A 14086-nucleotide genomic window follows, 5' to 3' on the forward strand; every position below is an offset into this window, starting at 1 on the left:
GAAGCTCTCTCCCCTGGGAAAAAAGCACCCCTCCGTCCCCCCAGCTTAAACCCCTCTCAGCTTAGGTGGCCAGATTTTTGGAAAACTTATGTGGGACAGCCACCCATGGGACTCCAGCCAGGGGAGCCCCACCCCCAGACCACAGGCTTAAGCCTTCCTTAGCCACCCCAGCCACCCCACCTACCTCACAGGGGAGCTCTGAGCTGCTACAGCTGACCCCCACTGCTCCTTCATTGGGCTGCCTCCTTCTGTGCCCAGCTCCACCCTTCCCTCCTACTGCTTTCCTCCACCTTTAGTGCGGGCAGTTCCCTACCCTGCAGGCTGAAATGGGCCATAGTTTAATTGGTCTCAGGGCAGGACCCCTCCTGCTGGATGTTAAACCAATTAAATAGACTTCCATTTCAGTGCAGCAGAACTGGGCCTGGGAGCCAAGGAGGTGACTACAAATGGCTCCTGAAGAGCCCAGCCAGCAACCCTAAGAAAATCTAATTGTGACCTATGTTTGGATCCCGATCCATAGGCTGGGAATCCCTGTATTACAGCAGTCAGGAAAAAGTGTGAGTGAAGTGAATAATTAGGGGGCTGGAGCATATGACCTATGAAGAAAGGTTAAGGGAATTGGGAGTGTTTAGTCTGCAGAAGAGAAGACTGAGAGGGACTTGATAACAGCCTTCAACTTACTGAAGGGAGGCTGCAAAGAGGCTGGAGAGAGGCTGTTCACAGTGGTCATGGATGGCAGAACACGGAACAATGGTCTCAAGTTGCGGTTAGGATGGTCCAGGTTGAACATAAGGAAAAACTTTTTCCCTAGGAGGGTGGTGAAGCATTGGAATGGTCTACCCAGGGAAGTAGTGGAGTCTCCATCCCTGGAGCTGTTGAAGTCTCACCTTGACAAAGCTCTGGCTGGGCTGATCTGAGGGGTTTGGTCCTGCTTAGAGCAGGGTGCTGGACTTGATAGCTTTTTTAGGTCTCTTCCAGCTCTGTTGTTCTATGATTCTATGATTCTAAGTTACCCATGGGATTTCTCTGATTTAAATCAGTGTAAATATGTATATAGATGGTCCCTTCTCACCTGAAGAGTCAGTAGTTAGCAGCGGCAGTGAGGATCTGTGGACCATGTTGAGTCTGCATCTTCTCGCAATGCATATACATCCAATATTGGATCAATAAAGACACTGACATTCAAAAAAGCTTGCGGAACTGGGACAATATCCTTCTAAATTCCAGGGTGGGATGTCCCAAGTGGAACGTGGATGTTTGTCCGTAGAAACCAAGGAAGTAATTTAGGTGATTAATGGTGTTTCTTCAGCAATTCTTGTTTATATGTTGTTTCTTTTCCCCTCAGGATGAGGTGCCCAATATTGCCATCTTGGGAGCTGGGGGAGGTCTCCGGGCCATGATCGCCCTTTATGGGACCCTGGATGAGCTACAAAAGCAGGGCCTCCTGGATGCCATCATGTATTTGTGCGGGGTCTCAGGTTCCACTTGGTAAGGTCCACTCAAGGGAGGTGTGAAGGGAAGTGGGTTCTGCTGTAGGACTGACAAAGTGGATCGTATTATTGGTTGAACCTCTCTAATCTGGAACTGTCTCATGCAGCAACATCTGGCTTGGTTTTAGTTAACTGGAAGACCACTTATCATTGGTGTGCACAAATTTTCTGTGATCCCATACAGTTTGTCACAGCCACCAGTCTGGGCTCTCAGTGTTCTGTGCTGTAATTTACCCCAAAATATCTTCTACAAGCCCAAATATGGTAGGAGACTAGACTGGCTTACTGGGGAAATCCTTGGAAAACTAGGCAGAAAAAGGGAGCTTACAAAAAGTGGAAACTTGAACAGATGTCTAGGGAGGGGTATAAATGTATACCTTGAGAATGTAGGGCAGTTATCAGGAAGGAGAAAGCACAACTGGAATTGTGACTCGCGAGGAGTGTGAAGCATAACAAGAAAAGTTTCTACAGGCATGTTAGGAAGAAGAAGGTGATCAGAGAAGGCGTGGGGCCGCCACTGGATGAGGGAGGTAACCCAGTGACAGACTATGTAGGGAAAGCTGAAGTACTTAATGCTTTCTTTGCCTCTGTCTTCATGGACAAAGACAGCTCCCGGACTAATGCAATAAGTGATGCATTGTGGTATGAAGGTGGACAGCCTTTGGTGGGGAAAGAACAGGTTAGGAGCTATCTAAAAAAGCTAAATGTACATAAATCGATGGGCCCGGACCTAATTCATCCGAGGGTTCTGAAGGAGTTGGCGTATGAGCCCTTGGCCATTAGCTTTGAAAAGTTGTGGAGATCAGGAGAGATCCCAGATGACTGGAAAAGCAAATGTAGTGCCCATATTTGAAAAAGAGAAGGATGATCCAGGGAACTATAGGCCGATCAGTCTAACATCAGTCCCTGGAAAACTCATGGAGGGGCACCTTAAGGAAGACTGACTTAAACAAATTGGAAGATTGGGCTGCAAGAAATCTGATGAGGTTCAATAAGGACAAGTGCAGAGTCCTGCACTCGGGCCGGAAGAATCCCAAGCATTGTTACAGGCTGGGGTCCGACTGGCTCGGTAGTAGTTCTGCAGAAAAGGACCTGGGAGTTGTAGCGGACGAGAAACTGGACATGAGCCAACAGGGTGCCGTTGTAGCCAAGAAGGCTAATGGCGTATTTGGTCGCATCAAGAGGAGCGTTGCCAGTAGATCCAGAGGAGTGATTATTCCTCTTTCTTCGGCTTTGGTGAGGCCGCATCTGGGGTACTGTGTCCGGTTCTGGGCCCCCATTTATAGGAAGGATGCGGATACACTGGAGAGGGTCCAGCGGAGGGCGACCAAAATAATTAGGGGGCTGGAGCATATGACCTATGAAGAAAGGTTGAGGGAATTGGGTCTGTTTAATCTGCAGAAAAGAAGACTGAGGGGGGACTTGATAACAGCCTGCAACTTACTGAAGGGAGGTTGCCAAGAGGCTGGAAAGAGGCTGTTCACAGTGGTCACAGATGGCAGAACACAGAACAATGGTCTCAAGTTGCAGCTGGGAAGATCTAGGTTGAACATAAGGAAAAACTTTTTCACTAGGAGGGTGGTGAAGCATTGGAATGGTCTCCCCAGGGAAGTAGTGGAGTCTCCATCCCTGGAGGTGTTTAAGTCTCGCCTCGACAAAGCTCTGGCGGGGCTGATCTGATGGGGTTGGTCCTGCATAGAGAAGGGGGCTGGACTCAATGGCTTTTTTAGGTCTCTTCCAGCTCTATTGTTCGAAGATTCTATGATTCTAAGAAGCGCAAGTGTTGGTAATATGCTAGAAAATATTTTCCTCCTGTTGTCAGACAATTTTTTTTCGGCACCTGAGATCCTGAGGGAGCCGGAAGAGAGAGTTTCAACCTGTACTTTTATTATTGTTAACTGAAGAACATGCTCTGCACCAAATCACCAAGGGAAAGTCACTGTTTGCTCATCTCTTGAGAAGGTGTGAGTATGTCTATATATTACATGCATAATCAAGAGTACACCACCTTTATCTCGACATGGGCTCATTTTGGTATCCAGCCCTTACCAGTCTGGGCCTTGAGACATAAGGCACCAAATATTACTCATCCTCATGTCAGGCATAACCTTTTCGGAGTTTGTGGGGCCTATCTGCCAACAAAACAACCCTACGCAGTAATACCCTTAACCTCTTTTTACCAACAGTTACCAAAATAGAATGCTTATGCTATGCATACAGGTTTTGCTAATCAATGTTTCTTGATGCCCAGTCAAGATTAGGACTTCCAACACTCCAGTTTCTGGGTGATGTGATAGGTCTAGTGTGATATAGTGGGGGATAGGTGTGTGTATGTGTGTGTGGCTCACAGAGGGTGTGGCGCTCAGGCTGAGGGCAACTGAGGTGACCAGGTGACATCTCTGGACTGCAGACAAATGGGGAAGTGGAGCCTGAGGAGTCTGAATTGGGAGATGGGAAGCAGTGAGTCTGGGCTGGGAGAGATAGAGACAAAGGAGGGGGCAAGGTCCCGGCTCTGGGGGCCCCTCGGGGCCTCCTCTCCCTAACATGGATGGGACTGCCTGTCTCTGATTGCTGTACTGACTCCTCTGTACGACGCTGTGTCCTGTCAGCTAATAAACCCGCTGTTCTCCTGCTGAGTGAGAGTCATTCCTGTCTTCAGAGGGGGTGCAGAGCTTGGGGACTCCTGAACCCCATCACACCCAGTACTGAAGTGTGGGAGCGCTGATCCTCAGCTGTATCCTGGAATTAGGTTCCCATGAATTTCCCTTTGGATACCAGGTTGTATAATTAAAACTGGGGTTCTATTTAGCTATAATTTAACCAAGCCTTTTTTTTCAAACTGAAGTAACTACAAAACATTATTTTTCACAAATCCAAGACCATTATAACACAATTATTTGGCTCATCATGTTCCAACGCCTTAGTTAATTTAAATCTTAGGGTATGTGTACACAACAGCCATATCTCAAAATAAGGTATTCTGGAATGCTACTACTTCTACTTAAACCCTTGTACTCTGGGTGGAGAATAGGTCCTCTATAAGTGTCCTCCACTTCACTCTGTCTCAGGAGAAAACTTCTAGCTGACTCCAGGAGCACCCCAGTTGTTGTCCTTCAGTCTCAATAGATCTTCATGTTATCTAAGGTCTTCCTCTTTTTTATTTTCCTTGTGGGTTCCATGTGAACGCTCGATGAAAATACTGGATGATGGTTTTCTGAGAGCATGGCCTAGTCATCTCTACTTTCTTCTCTTGATTTGAACGTCAATTGGTTCTTGTCCTGCTCTTTCCCAAAGCTCCTCATTTCTGATGAAGTCTTGCCATGTGGTATGAAGGATGTACCTCAGGCCTATTTTTTTTTGAATGTCTGCAGATAGTGATTTGAAGATTGTTTAGTACGCCAAGACTCACATTGATACAAGAGCAAATGCTTCACATTTGTGTTGAAGATCCGTAGTTTTGTCTTCACAGATATTGTTTGTGAGCTCCATATGGGACAGAGAGTCTTGAATGCAGCTGTTGCTTTCCCTCTCCTGGCACTGATGTCCTTATCTGTTCCTCTGTCTCTGCCCACAATACTCTCCAAGTAGGTGAACTGCTCCACATCTTCCAGTTTATCCCTTCCCAGTGTGATGCTGTTGTTGTTGGACTGGCTGATCCTCATTGTCTTGGTCTTTCCCTTGCTAATGCTGAGTCCAGTCACTGTGGGAGTAAACACTGACCTTGGACAACCAGATAGAAAAAATGTGAAAAATTAAGACAGAATATGAGGGGTAACAAAATATTGTATCTCTGTAATATCATGACACTTGGTCCCCTCACACTGCCTTCACTGGAGAGCAGTGTTCTTCAGTCATCATAGGTAAACCAGCTCCTGATGGGGCCATAGCTAAGCCAACAGAAGACTTCTTCCATCCATGTAGTATAACCTGCCCTGGGACTTAGTTTGGCTCAAGTTTCACAGAATCATAAAATCACAGAATTCAAAGGCTGGAAGGGACCTCAGAAGGGCATTGGGTCCAGCCCTTTGCACAAAGCAGGATCAATCCCAACTAAATCATCCCAGCCAGGGCTTTGTCAAGTTGGGACTTAAAAACCTCCAGGGATGGAGATTCCACCACCTTTCTAAGTAATACATTCCAGTGCTTCACACCCTCCTAGTGAAATGATTTTTCCTAATATCCAACCTACGCTTTCCCCACTATAACTTCAGACCATTGCTCCTTGTTTTGCCATCTGTCACTACTCAGAACAGCCTCTCTCCATCCTTTTTAGATCCCCCCTTCAGGAAGCTGAAGGCTGCCATCAAATCACCCCTCACTCTTCTCTTCTGCAAATTAATAAGTCCAAATCTCTCAGCGTCTCCTCATAGGTCATGTGTTCTGGCCCCAGTTTTGGCACTACGGAGAGTGCATTTTTAACCCTTTGAGGAACAATGCACAATAATAGCCTAATAAAGAAAATAGCCCACATCCCATTCCACCTACAACGGTGTGTTTTGTCTCTTTCATAGGTGTATGGCGTCTCTCTACAAACATGACAACTGGACAGAGAAACTGCAAGCCCTGGAGGAACGTATGTGTGCCAGACTGGACAAGGTGACCTGGAGCCTCCCAAAGGCAACGAAAATGCTTCTGGAGGCGGCTAAGGATGAGAACTATTCCCTCACTGATTTCTGGGCCTACTCTGTTGTCTATGGAATGCTGCATGAGGTGGGAGAAAACTTTCCTTTTTGTCACTCTTTATGATAGAATCATAGAACACTAGGAAGGGAAGGGAACTGGAGGGGTCATCGAGTCCAGTCCCCTGCCCTCATGGCAGGACCAAGTACTGTCTGGACCATGCCTGACAGACGTCTATCTAACCTGTTCTTAAATATCTCCAGAGATGGAGATTCCACAACCTCCCTGGGCAATTTATTCCAGTGTCTTACCAGGATTTATGGTGCTTATCTGGTCCCCATCCCCAGACTTGCAGTGTGTTTCATAATCTTTTTGTGTGTTCAGCCTCACAACGACTCAGTGAGGTGGGGGAAGTGAACAGAGGGAAAATTGAGGCAACGAACATGCACAGGCCAGTTTTTTAACAGACTCCCCTTACAGGATAATCACTCAGGGTATGTCTACACAGAAAAGTTATTTGAGAATAACATCCACTATTCCAAAGTAACTTTGCAGGCATCTACACAATGCAAACAGTATTTTGAAAGAATACTGAAATAGCAGTCAACTTATTTTGAATTTGTAAACATCATTCTACGATGAACAGTGCGCATTCCAAAATAGATATTTCAGAATAGTGGCTGTGTAAACAGGGATAGGGGATATCTTGAAATAAGCTATTCTGGAATAGCTTATTCTGAGGCTGGGTCTATACTCGCAGCAGGAGATTGAACGCTTAGCTTCTGTCTTCAGGGGTGCCATTTTGTGCATGCACAAAATGGCATGTTCTGGGGTCAATGTCGACCCTGGAAGTCCTTCTGAGAGGGCAAGAATTAACGAATGTCAACAGGAGGAGCATTCCCTTTAACATTCTACAGTAGGGACAGAGACAAATATTGACAGCTGTAAAATCGATTTTTGATATGCAATTGGTGTACCTAAAATTGTGTAGCAGCCATCGATATTCAAGGTAAGTGTAGACCCTGCCTGAAATAAAGGGGAATAAACACTGGAATAAATTGCCTAGGGAGATTGTGGAATTTCCACCACTGGAGATATTTGAGAGCAGATTAGATAGACATCTCTCAGGGATGGCCTAGACAGTGCTTGGTTCTGCTGTGAGTGCAGGGGACTGAACTCAGTAAGCTCTCGAGGTCCTTGCAGTTCTCGTGTTCTATGATTCTATAAAATAGGTTCTGTGGTGTGTGGATGTGCTGTTTGGACTTAAGTTTTGCATATTTTGGGGCTACTCTGTAGTGGGGACATGTTATTCCAGAATAGCTTATTTTGGAATAATAACTTCCAAATAAGCTATTCCAGCATAACTCTGTAGTGTAGACACACCCTCAGGCAACAAGAGCCTACTACAACAAGTACCCATTTGCAAGGCTGCACTATCCAACCTTCTGATTTGGGAGGGTGCAGGGGAAATGGAAAATAAAGTCTTAGGCCAATAGGTTTACCTCGTGGTCAGTGAGGAAGCTTTGTTCTCATTTATACACATGTAATTTAACATCTGGAATAGCTTGTCCAGTTCTGGGCTCCCCTTTAGCCAAAGGATGTGGATGCATTGGAAAGGATTCAGCACAGGGACAAAAAAGAGAAAAAAATATTAGTGGGATGGAGCATATGACCTATGAGGAGAGACTTCAGTATTTGGGCTGATTTAGTCTACTGAAGAGAAAAGTGAGGGTCTATTTGATAGCCGCCTTCAACTTCCTGAAGGGGATTACAAAGAGGATGGAGAGAGGCTGTTCTCAGTAGTGTTGGATGACAGAATGAGGAGCAATGATCACAAGTTACAGTGGGGGAGATCTAGGCTGGATGTTAGGAAAATCTATTTCACTAGGAGGGTTGTGAAGGGCTTAAATGTGTTACCTAGAGAGGTGATGGAATCTCCATCCCTAGAGGGTTTTTCTACCAACTTGACAACACCCCTTCTGTGGTAATTTACTTGGGATTGGTCCTGCTTTGGGCAGGAGGATAGACTTGTTGATTTGGACTTCTATGATGCTATCCCCAGAGGCACTGAGATCACTGACAAGGGAGATTGAAGTCTTTTTTCTCCGCCCTTGGCTGAGAGGCAGCTGGTTATTAGCTCATCGAGTAGAGCATATGGCTTTCATCCCCTAGTGTTGTAACTTCAATCCCTCCTTCGGACTACCCAGGTCCATCAGCCTTACACATATATAAATGCTTAGTGGCTCCAGAGAATTTGGTAGAATTAATTCTTCCTTTTTGTGAGTGAAGACAAACTCCACATCTTTCCATCTGTCATCTCAGGATGTGGAAAGGTGGTGGGGTCCAGAGCTCAGGCTTGAACGATGCTGTCAGGGCAGAGAGTATGAACAATGTTAAAATCATTATTTAAAATTAGTGGGATGGATGTAAAGGCCTTTAAAATCCTGTCTTTGCAGCTGGACAAGGGACACTTGTCAGACCAGAAGAATGCTGCTGAGAACGGAAAAAATCCCTACCCCATCTATGCAGCCGTGGATGAACAAAGTTTTTGCAAAGTAACTGAATACTCTTCAGGTAAAAGACAAACAGCTCTGAAGCCCCCAGTATAGAAAGAATGTGAATGCATTGCAGAGGATCCAGGTAAAGGCAACTAAAATAATGAGCAACGAAGGGTCCTGTGGCACCTTATAGACTAACAGAAAAGTATTGAGCATGAGCTTTCGTGAGCACAGACTCACTTCATCAGATGCATCTGATGAAGTGAGACTGTGCTCACGAAAGCTCATGCTCAAAACTTTTCTGTTAGTCGATAAGGTGCCACAGGATCCTTTGTTGCTGTTACAGATCCAGACTAACACGGCTACCCCTCCGATACTTAAAATAATGGGGGGGCTGGAGCACATGACACACACACATCCACGTCAGCTGCTGGAAGTGGGCTACATCCTTCCTGACTGAATTGACCCCGTTAACTACGGCCTTCTCTGTGTTTGGTACTCCCTTCTTTTCAAGTGCCTGTATATTTATACCTGCCTCTGGAATTTCCACTCCATGTATCTGATGAAGTGGGGCTTTGCCCACAAAAGCTTCCACTCTGATATATCTATTAGTCTATAAGGTACCACAGGACTTCTTGTTTTTGCAGACACAGACTAATGAGACTGAGGGTTGGAAGAGACCTCAGGAGGTCAATGAGTCCAAACTATTGCTAAAAGTTGTATTATCAGTATAAGAAGCTCATTCATCAACATGGAGCTCCCCAAGGCATTGATGTTGCGGTTACTTTGAAAGTGGACTGAAAATGAAAACAAAAAGTCAAAAAAATTCAAAATTTTAAAACTTGTTGGTTTGTTTGTTTTTGGCCTCTTCTCTATATTACATGAAATTTTCTGCTTCCTTTTGCTCCTGGAAATGTTATCAAAGCACATTTTTAGTTTGATTTTCTTTTTCTTAATCTTGATTTTATTAAGAAAAAAGTAAGAGCAACAAATCCTTCACATTTTCTGAATTATTCAGTAGAACTGTGGCCAAAAATTCCACAAAACACAGAAAATCCAGGTAACTTGTCCTACAGCTTGCAATGGTTTTCAAGGTTAATTTCCTTGAAAAGAAAACCCTCTTTTTTAAAAGAAAAATTAAAAGCTCATTCTTGTTTTCTGTTCTCCTTCCTGCTAATTTCGTAGGAGCTGAAGCTGTCTGGTCTGGCTGTCAGAAAGCATTGGGACCAAGGAGCCCCAGCTGCTGTCTGGCTATCTGGCTAGGACACAAGCCCCATGGGTGGGGTGATGGCAGTGAGCCCCACCTACAGCCATGGAGTGGGGATCAGGGGAGCCCTGCCTGCAGAAGGCTGTGGTGTCTCCTCCCTGCCACCCCCAGCAACCATACAACAGGGAGTTCTGCGAGGGCTGCATCTACCAGGAGTCCCCAGCCAGCAGGCCTGAGCTATCTTGGTCCAGCAAATTCCCTTGTTCTCGACTACTCAGATCCTGAGGACGCCAAACCAGAAAGATACAAGCTGGATATTAGGGAAAAAAACTCTTTCACTTGGAGGGTGGTGAAGCACTGCAATGTGTTACCCAGATAGGTGGTGGAATCTCCATCCCTAGAAGTTTTTAAAGTCCTGGCTTGACAAAGTCCTGACTCGGATGATTTAGTTGGGGTTGGTCCCTGATTTCATCAGGGAGCTGGATTGGTCTCTTCCAACCCTATCATTCTATGCATCTTTTTCCTGTGTGAATCATCTGCCATCTCAAAATAAGGGCTGGGCTTTGCTTTCAAACTCTGTCTTTTTCTTTTTCAGCAACCTGGTTTGAGTTCACTCCTCATGAAGCCAGCTTCACTAGCTATGGTGCAAGCATCCCTGTTGAATTCTTTGGAAGTGAATATAAGAATGGGGAAGTAAAGAAGAAGAAGGAAGAGAAAAACATGAGCTACCTGCAAGGTGAATGTTTTTATATTTCTGCTTCTTAGCAGATGGTGAAAACTCATGACAGTTAGGTGAAAATATATTTCAAATAAGCCATGAAATCTTGACATTCTAAAACGGATTCATATTTTCCATACACAAAGTTGAACCTCTCTAATACACAACTCTCTTGTCCGGCAACATCCGTTATCTAGCATGGTTTTATTTAGCTGGATGGCCAATTATCACGGGTTTGTCCATGTCTCCAGTGGTCCTATAAAGTTTGTTTCCACCACCAGTCCTAGCTCTCAGTTTTCTGTGCTGTTATTTAGCTGTAATTTACTCCTAAATATCATCTAAGAGTAAGCAGTGGAAGTGTTGGTAATGGTGATAGAAAATGTTGACCACCTATGGTCCGGCAAATTCTCTTATCCAGCATTGGTTGGGCCCCAAGGGTGTTTGATGACAGAGGTTCAACCTGTATTTTCAAAAGAGATTTTTATAACAAGAAAGAGCCACGTTAGCCTGTATCTTCTAAAAAAAAACAACAAGAAGTCCTGTGGCACCTTATAAACTAACAAATATTTTGGAGCATAAGCTTTCATGGGCAAACACCCATGTAATCAGATGCATGTGTGGGGAGGGTTTCAGAGGAGGGTTTAAAGAAGGAGTCTCAGTCAAGGGGAGGGCCAGAGTTGACAAGGTCTGTTCAGTCACGGAGGATATGGCCCATTATCAGCAGTTAATGTGGAGATGTAAACATCAAGAGAGGAGAAATCTCAGCTCCACATTAACTGCTGATAATGGGCCATATGCTCCGTGACTGAACAGAGCTTGCCAACTCTGGCCCTCCCTTTGACTGAGACTCCCTCTTTAAACCCCCTTCTGGAACTCCTCACTCATCTCATGCATCTGACAAAGTGGGTCTTTGCCCATGAAATTTTATGCTCCAAAATATCTGTTAGTCGATAAGGTGCCTCAGGATTTCTTATAATTTACAACAAGAAAGCATTGATTAAAAAGTTAAAACAAGACCATTTGAAAGTTTGTGTCTCATATAAATTCACGTAAATACAAAAAAAAACCCCATCCAATCTGGCGCCTTCTTGACACCAGTTTAGGTTTTGAACTATGGGAATTTTCTTCCAATTAGGTTTCAGAGGAAAATATGCAAGCCACGCTAGCACTTTCCACCCCTTGCTGTGAAAGCAGTCATCTGAGTGTCACTATGTGCGTTGTGTGAGGGAGGGAAAATGACTCTGGATGGGGAGAGCGTCTCAAATATCAGCTGAGAAGTCAGTCACTGCAGCAACAGCAGACAAGGTTTAGGGTCCTGGTTCTCATAGAGGTTCCCAGTGCACCAGACAGCTCTGACTGATTTGAGGTTGTGTCTACACTCACACTTCTGTGAGACAAGGTGTGAGTTCTCAGTGGTGTCAGATGGCAGAACAAGGAGCAATGGTCTGAAGATGAAGACGGAAAGGAGTAGGTTGTAAATTAGGAAAAACTGCTTCCCCGGGAGGGTGGTGAAGAACTGGAATGCGTTGCCTAGAGAGGTGGTGGATTCTCCATCCCTTGAGGTTTTTAAGTCCCTGCTGGACAAGGTCCTGGCTGGGATGACTTAGTGGGGGTTGATACTGCTTGAAGCAGGGGGCTGGACTAGATGACCTCCTAAGGTCCCTTCCAGCCCAGGGATTCTGTGATTCTGTGAAAATCCCACCTCCCAACGTAAGTTTCAGTGACAAAAGTGCCAATGCCGCCAGTGTTGGGGGGAGGAACTTATTTACGCCAACAGGAGATCTTACAGTGGTGTAACTGCAGGGGTACACTCGAGCTTCAGTAAAGTGTGTCATGGATCCGCAACCCCCGACATGGGTGCCAAGAGTGGCACGTGAGCCAATTTTCTTTGGCACGCGAGGCGGGAGCTCAGCCCCGTCCCTCCTTCCCCGTGCAGCTGGGAGCTTGCTCAAAGCCTGATCCACAAGCCTGTCAGCCAGCACTTTAATGGAGTGGGCCATTCTGTTAATGACCAAAAAGTTTGCATTTTACTGAAGAGGAATTTTCACTGCAGTTTGGAAAGAGAGGCTTCTGAACTCTCTTTTATATTCAAATTTGACAAATTAACACATGGTTTGAACTGGCATGGGAATTTTTTAGGTCATTATAGGGGCTCTTTCGCCAACTTGGCTTTATCTAATTCTTGACTCTCACCCCACCTTCTTCTGCCCCTCTGCTCTCTGATTTGCTCACCTTGATTATACTTTGCTGATTTCTCTACCTTGATTATTATGTTTGGTTCTCTGTGCCTTCCATATTGAGTCTGTTCTGGTCTGGCTATGGTCTGAAGAAATGGGTCTGCCCCACGAAAGCTCATCACCTACTAGATTATTTTGTTAGTCTTTAAAGTGCTACTGGACTGCTTTTTTGTTTTGAGATTCTTATGGTTTGCTGTTGTGTAACTGAGACCAGAATTTGGGGCCCTCTAGCAGACAGTCCATCTACTGCATTTTGGATGCTGGTGAGGAAGCTGATTCATCAATAACCCTAATTATCACACTCCTATCTGTGGACATCGTATGGAACCACTGCATGTTATCACAGTTTCCTGATGGTTTGTGATACTTTGCTTTAATTGTGGTTGCTGTGATCAGTGTATGAATCTTGGGTTATGTTTGTGGCTTGTGTGTTGAAGGAAGTTAAATTACATGCTCATATGGTCCTATCTGCCTCCAGATCTTTGATCATAAGGCTCTATATTTTAGGCAAGTTTTTCCTGCGTTCTCTTTCATGACTCCAACTTAAAGCCCTGCTTACATAGTAAAATAGATAAGTTTACTGAAATGTTCAGAGGAAATGGTTTGAAATTTTGCAAAAGAAAAGAAAAGAAAAGAAAAGAAAAGAAAAACCTTCAAAATATATATTTTTTTCAGTTCAAAGCCAGAGTTGGCCAAACTTTTTTGAAAACCGAAAAAGCAATCAGTTTTGAGCCAATAAATAATTACGTAACATAAAAAAAACCTAAATGTTTTCTAATAAACACATTTATGAATAAAAACAGACATTTGACTTGACACTTTCATTCTGTGGGAAACCCAGTCGTCTAACAAAAATAACATGAAAAAAACAGCTTGATCAATTCTAAGTAGAACTTGGGTAAGTAAACACAATTCACTCCATTCATGCTCATTTCCCTCTTATTTTCAGGTTTGTGGGGAAGTGCCCCAGGCAGCAGAAAGGAGAACGAAAAAGTCATAAAAGGTATGCTTGTCTGTCCTCGTAATACACTGAGTCAGAGCTGAAGTGCTCAGCATAGTGTGGGCCGGGATTCTCTTGGAAGTCCATGTGCTCCATTTACTCCAAAAGGATCATCTTCTACTGATCTAAGGCCAGGTCTAAAGGAGACATTAAAGTTGACTGTAGATATTGAATAGCTAGTATCAGCTTATCTAAGACCGACTTACCTGGCTGTCCTCAGAGAGGGAGGTTGATGGAAGAAACTATTGCGTCGACCTTCCTTATTCCTCGCCATCTTAAAGAGTACAGGGGTCAACTGCTGACCTCTGATAGTTTG

General features: G+C 44.6%; 1 protein-coding gene across 1 annotated transcript in view; it reads left to right on the forward strand.

Moving 5' to 3' along the window:
- Nucleotides 1-14086, forward strand: part of LOC142004679 (cytosolic phospholipase A2 gamma-like) — a 32452-nt gene that overhangs the window by 6272 nt on the left and 12094 nt on the right. The window contains exons 3-7 of the mRNA XM_074982319.1: nucleotides 1346-1488; nucleotides 6002-6200; nucleotides 8567-8684; nucleotides 10411-10551; nucleotides 13720-13773. Coding sequence (XP_074838420.1) covers nucleotides 1346-1488; nucleotides 6002-6200; nucleotides 8567-8684; nucleotides 10411-10551; nucleotides 13720-13773 — 655 coding nt within the window. The remainder of the gene's footprint in view (nucleotides 1-1345; nucleotides 1489-6001; nucleotides 6201-8566; nucleotides 8685-10410; nucleotides 10552-13719; nucleotides 13774-14086) is intronic.

Source organism: Carettochelys insculpta, chromosome 32 (genome assembly GCF_033958435.1).
Source record: "Carettochelys insculpta isolate YL-2023 chromosome 32, ASM3395843v1, whole genome shotgun sequence".
Taxonomy (NCBI): Eukaryota; Metazoa; Chordata; order Testudines; family Carettochelyidae; genus Carettochelys; species Carettochelys insculpta.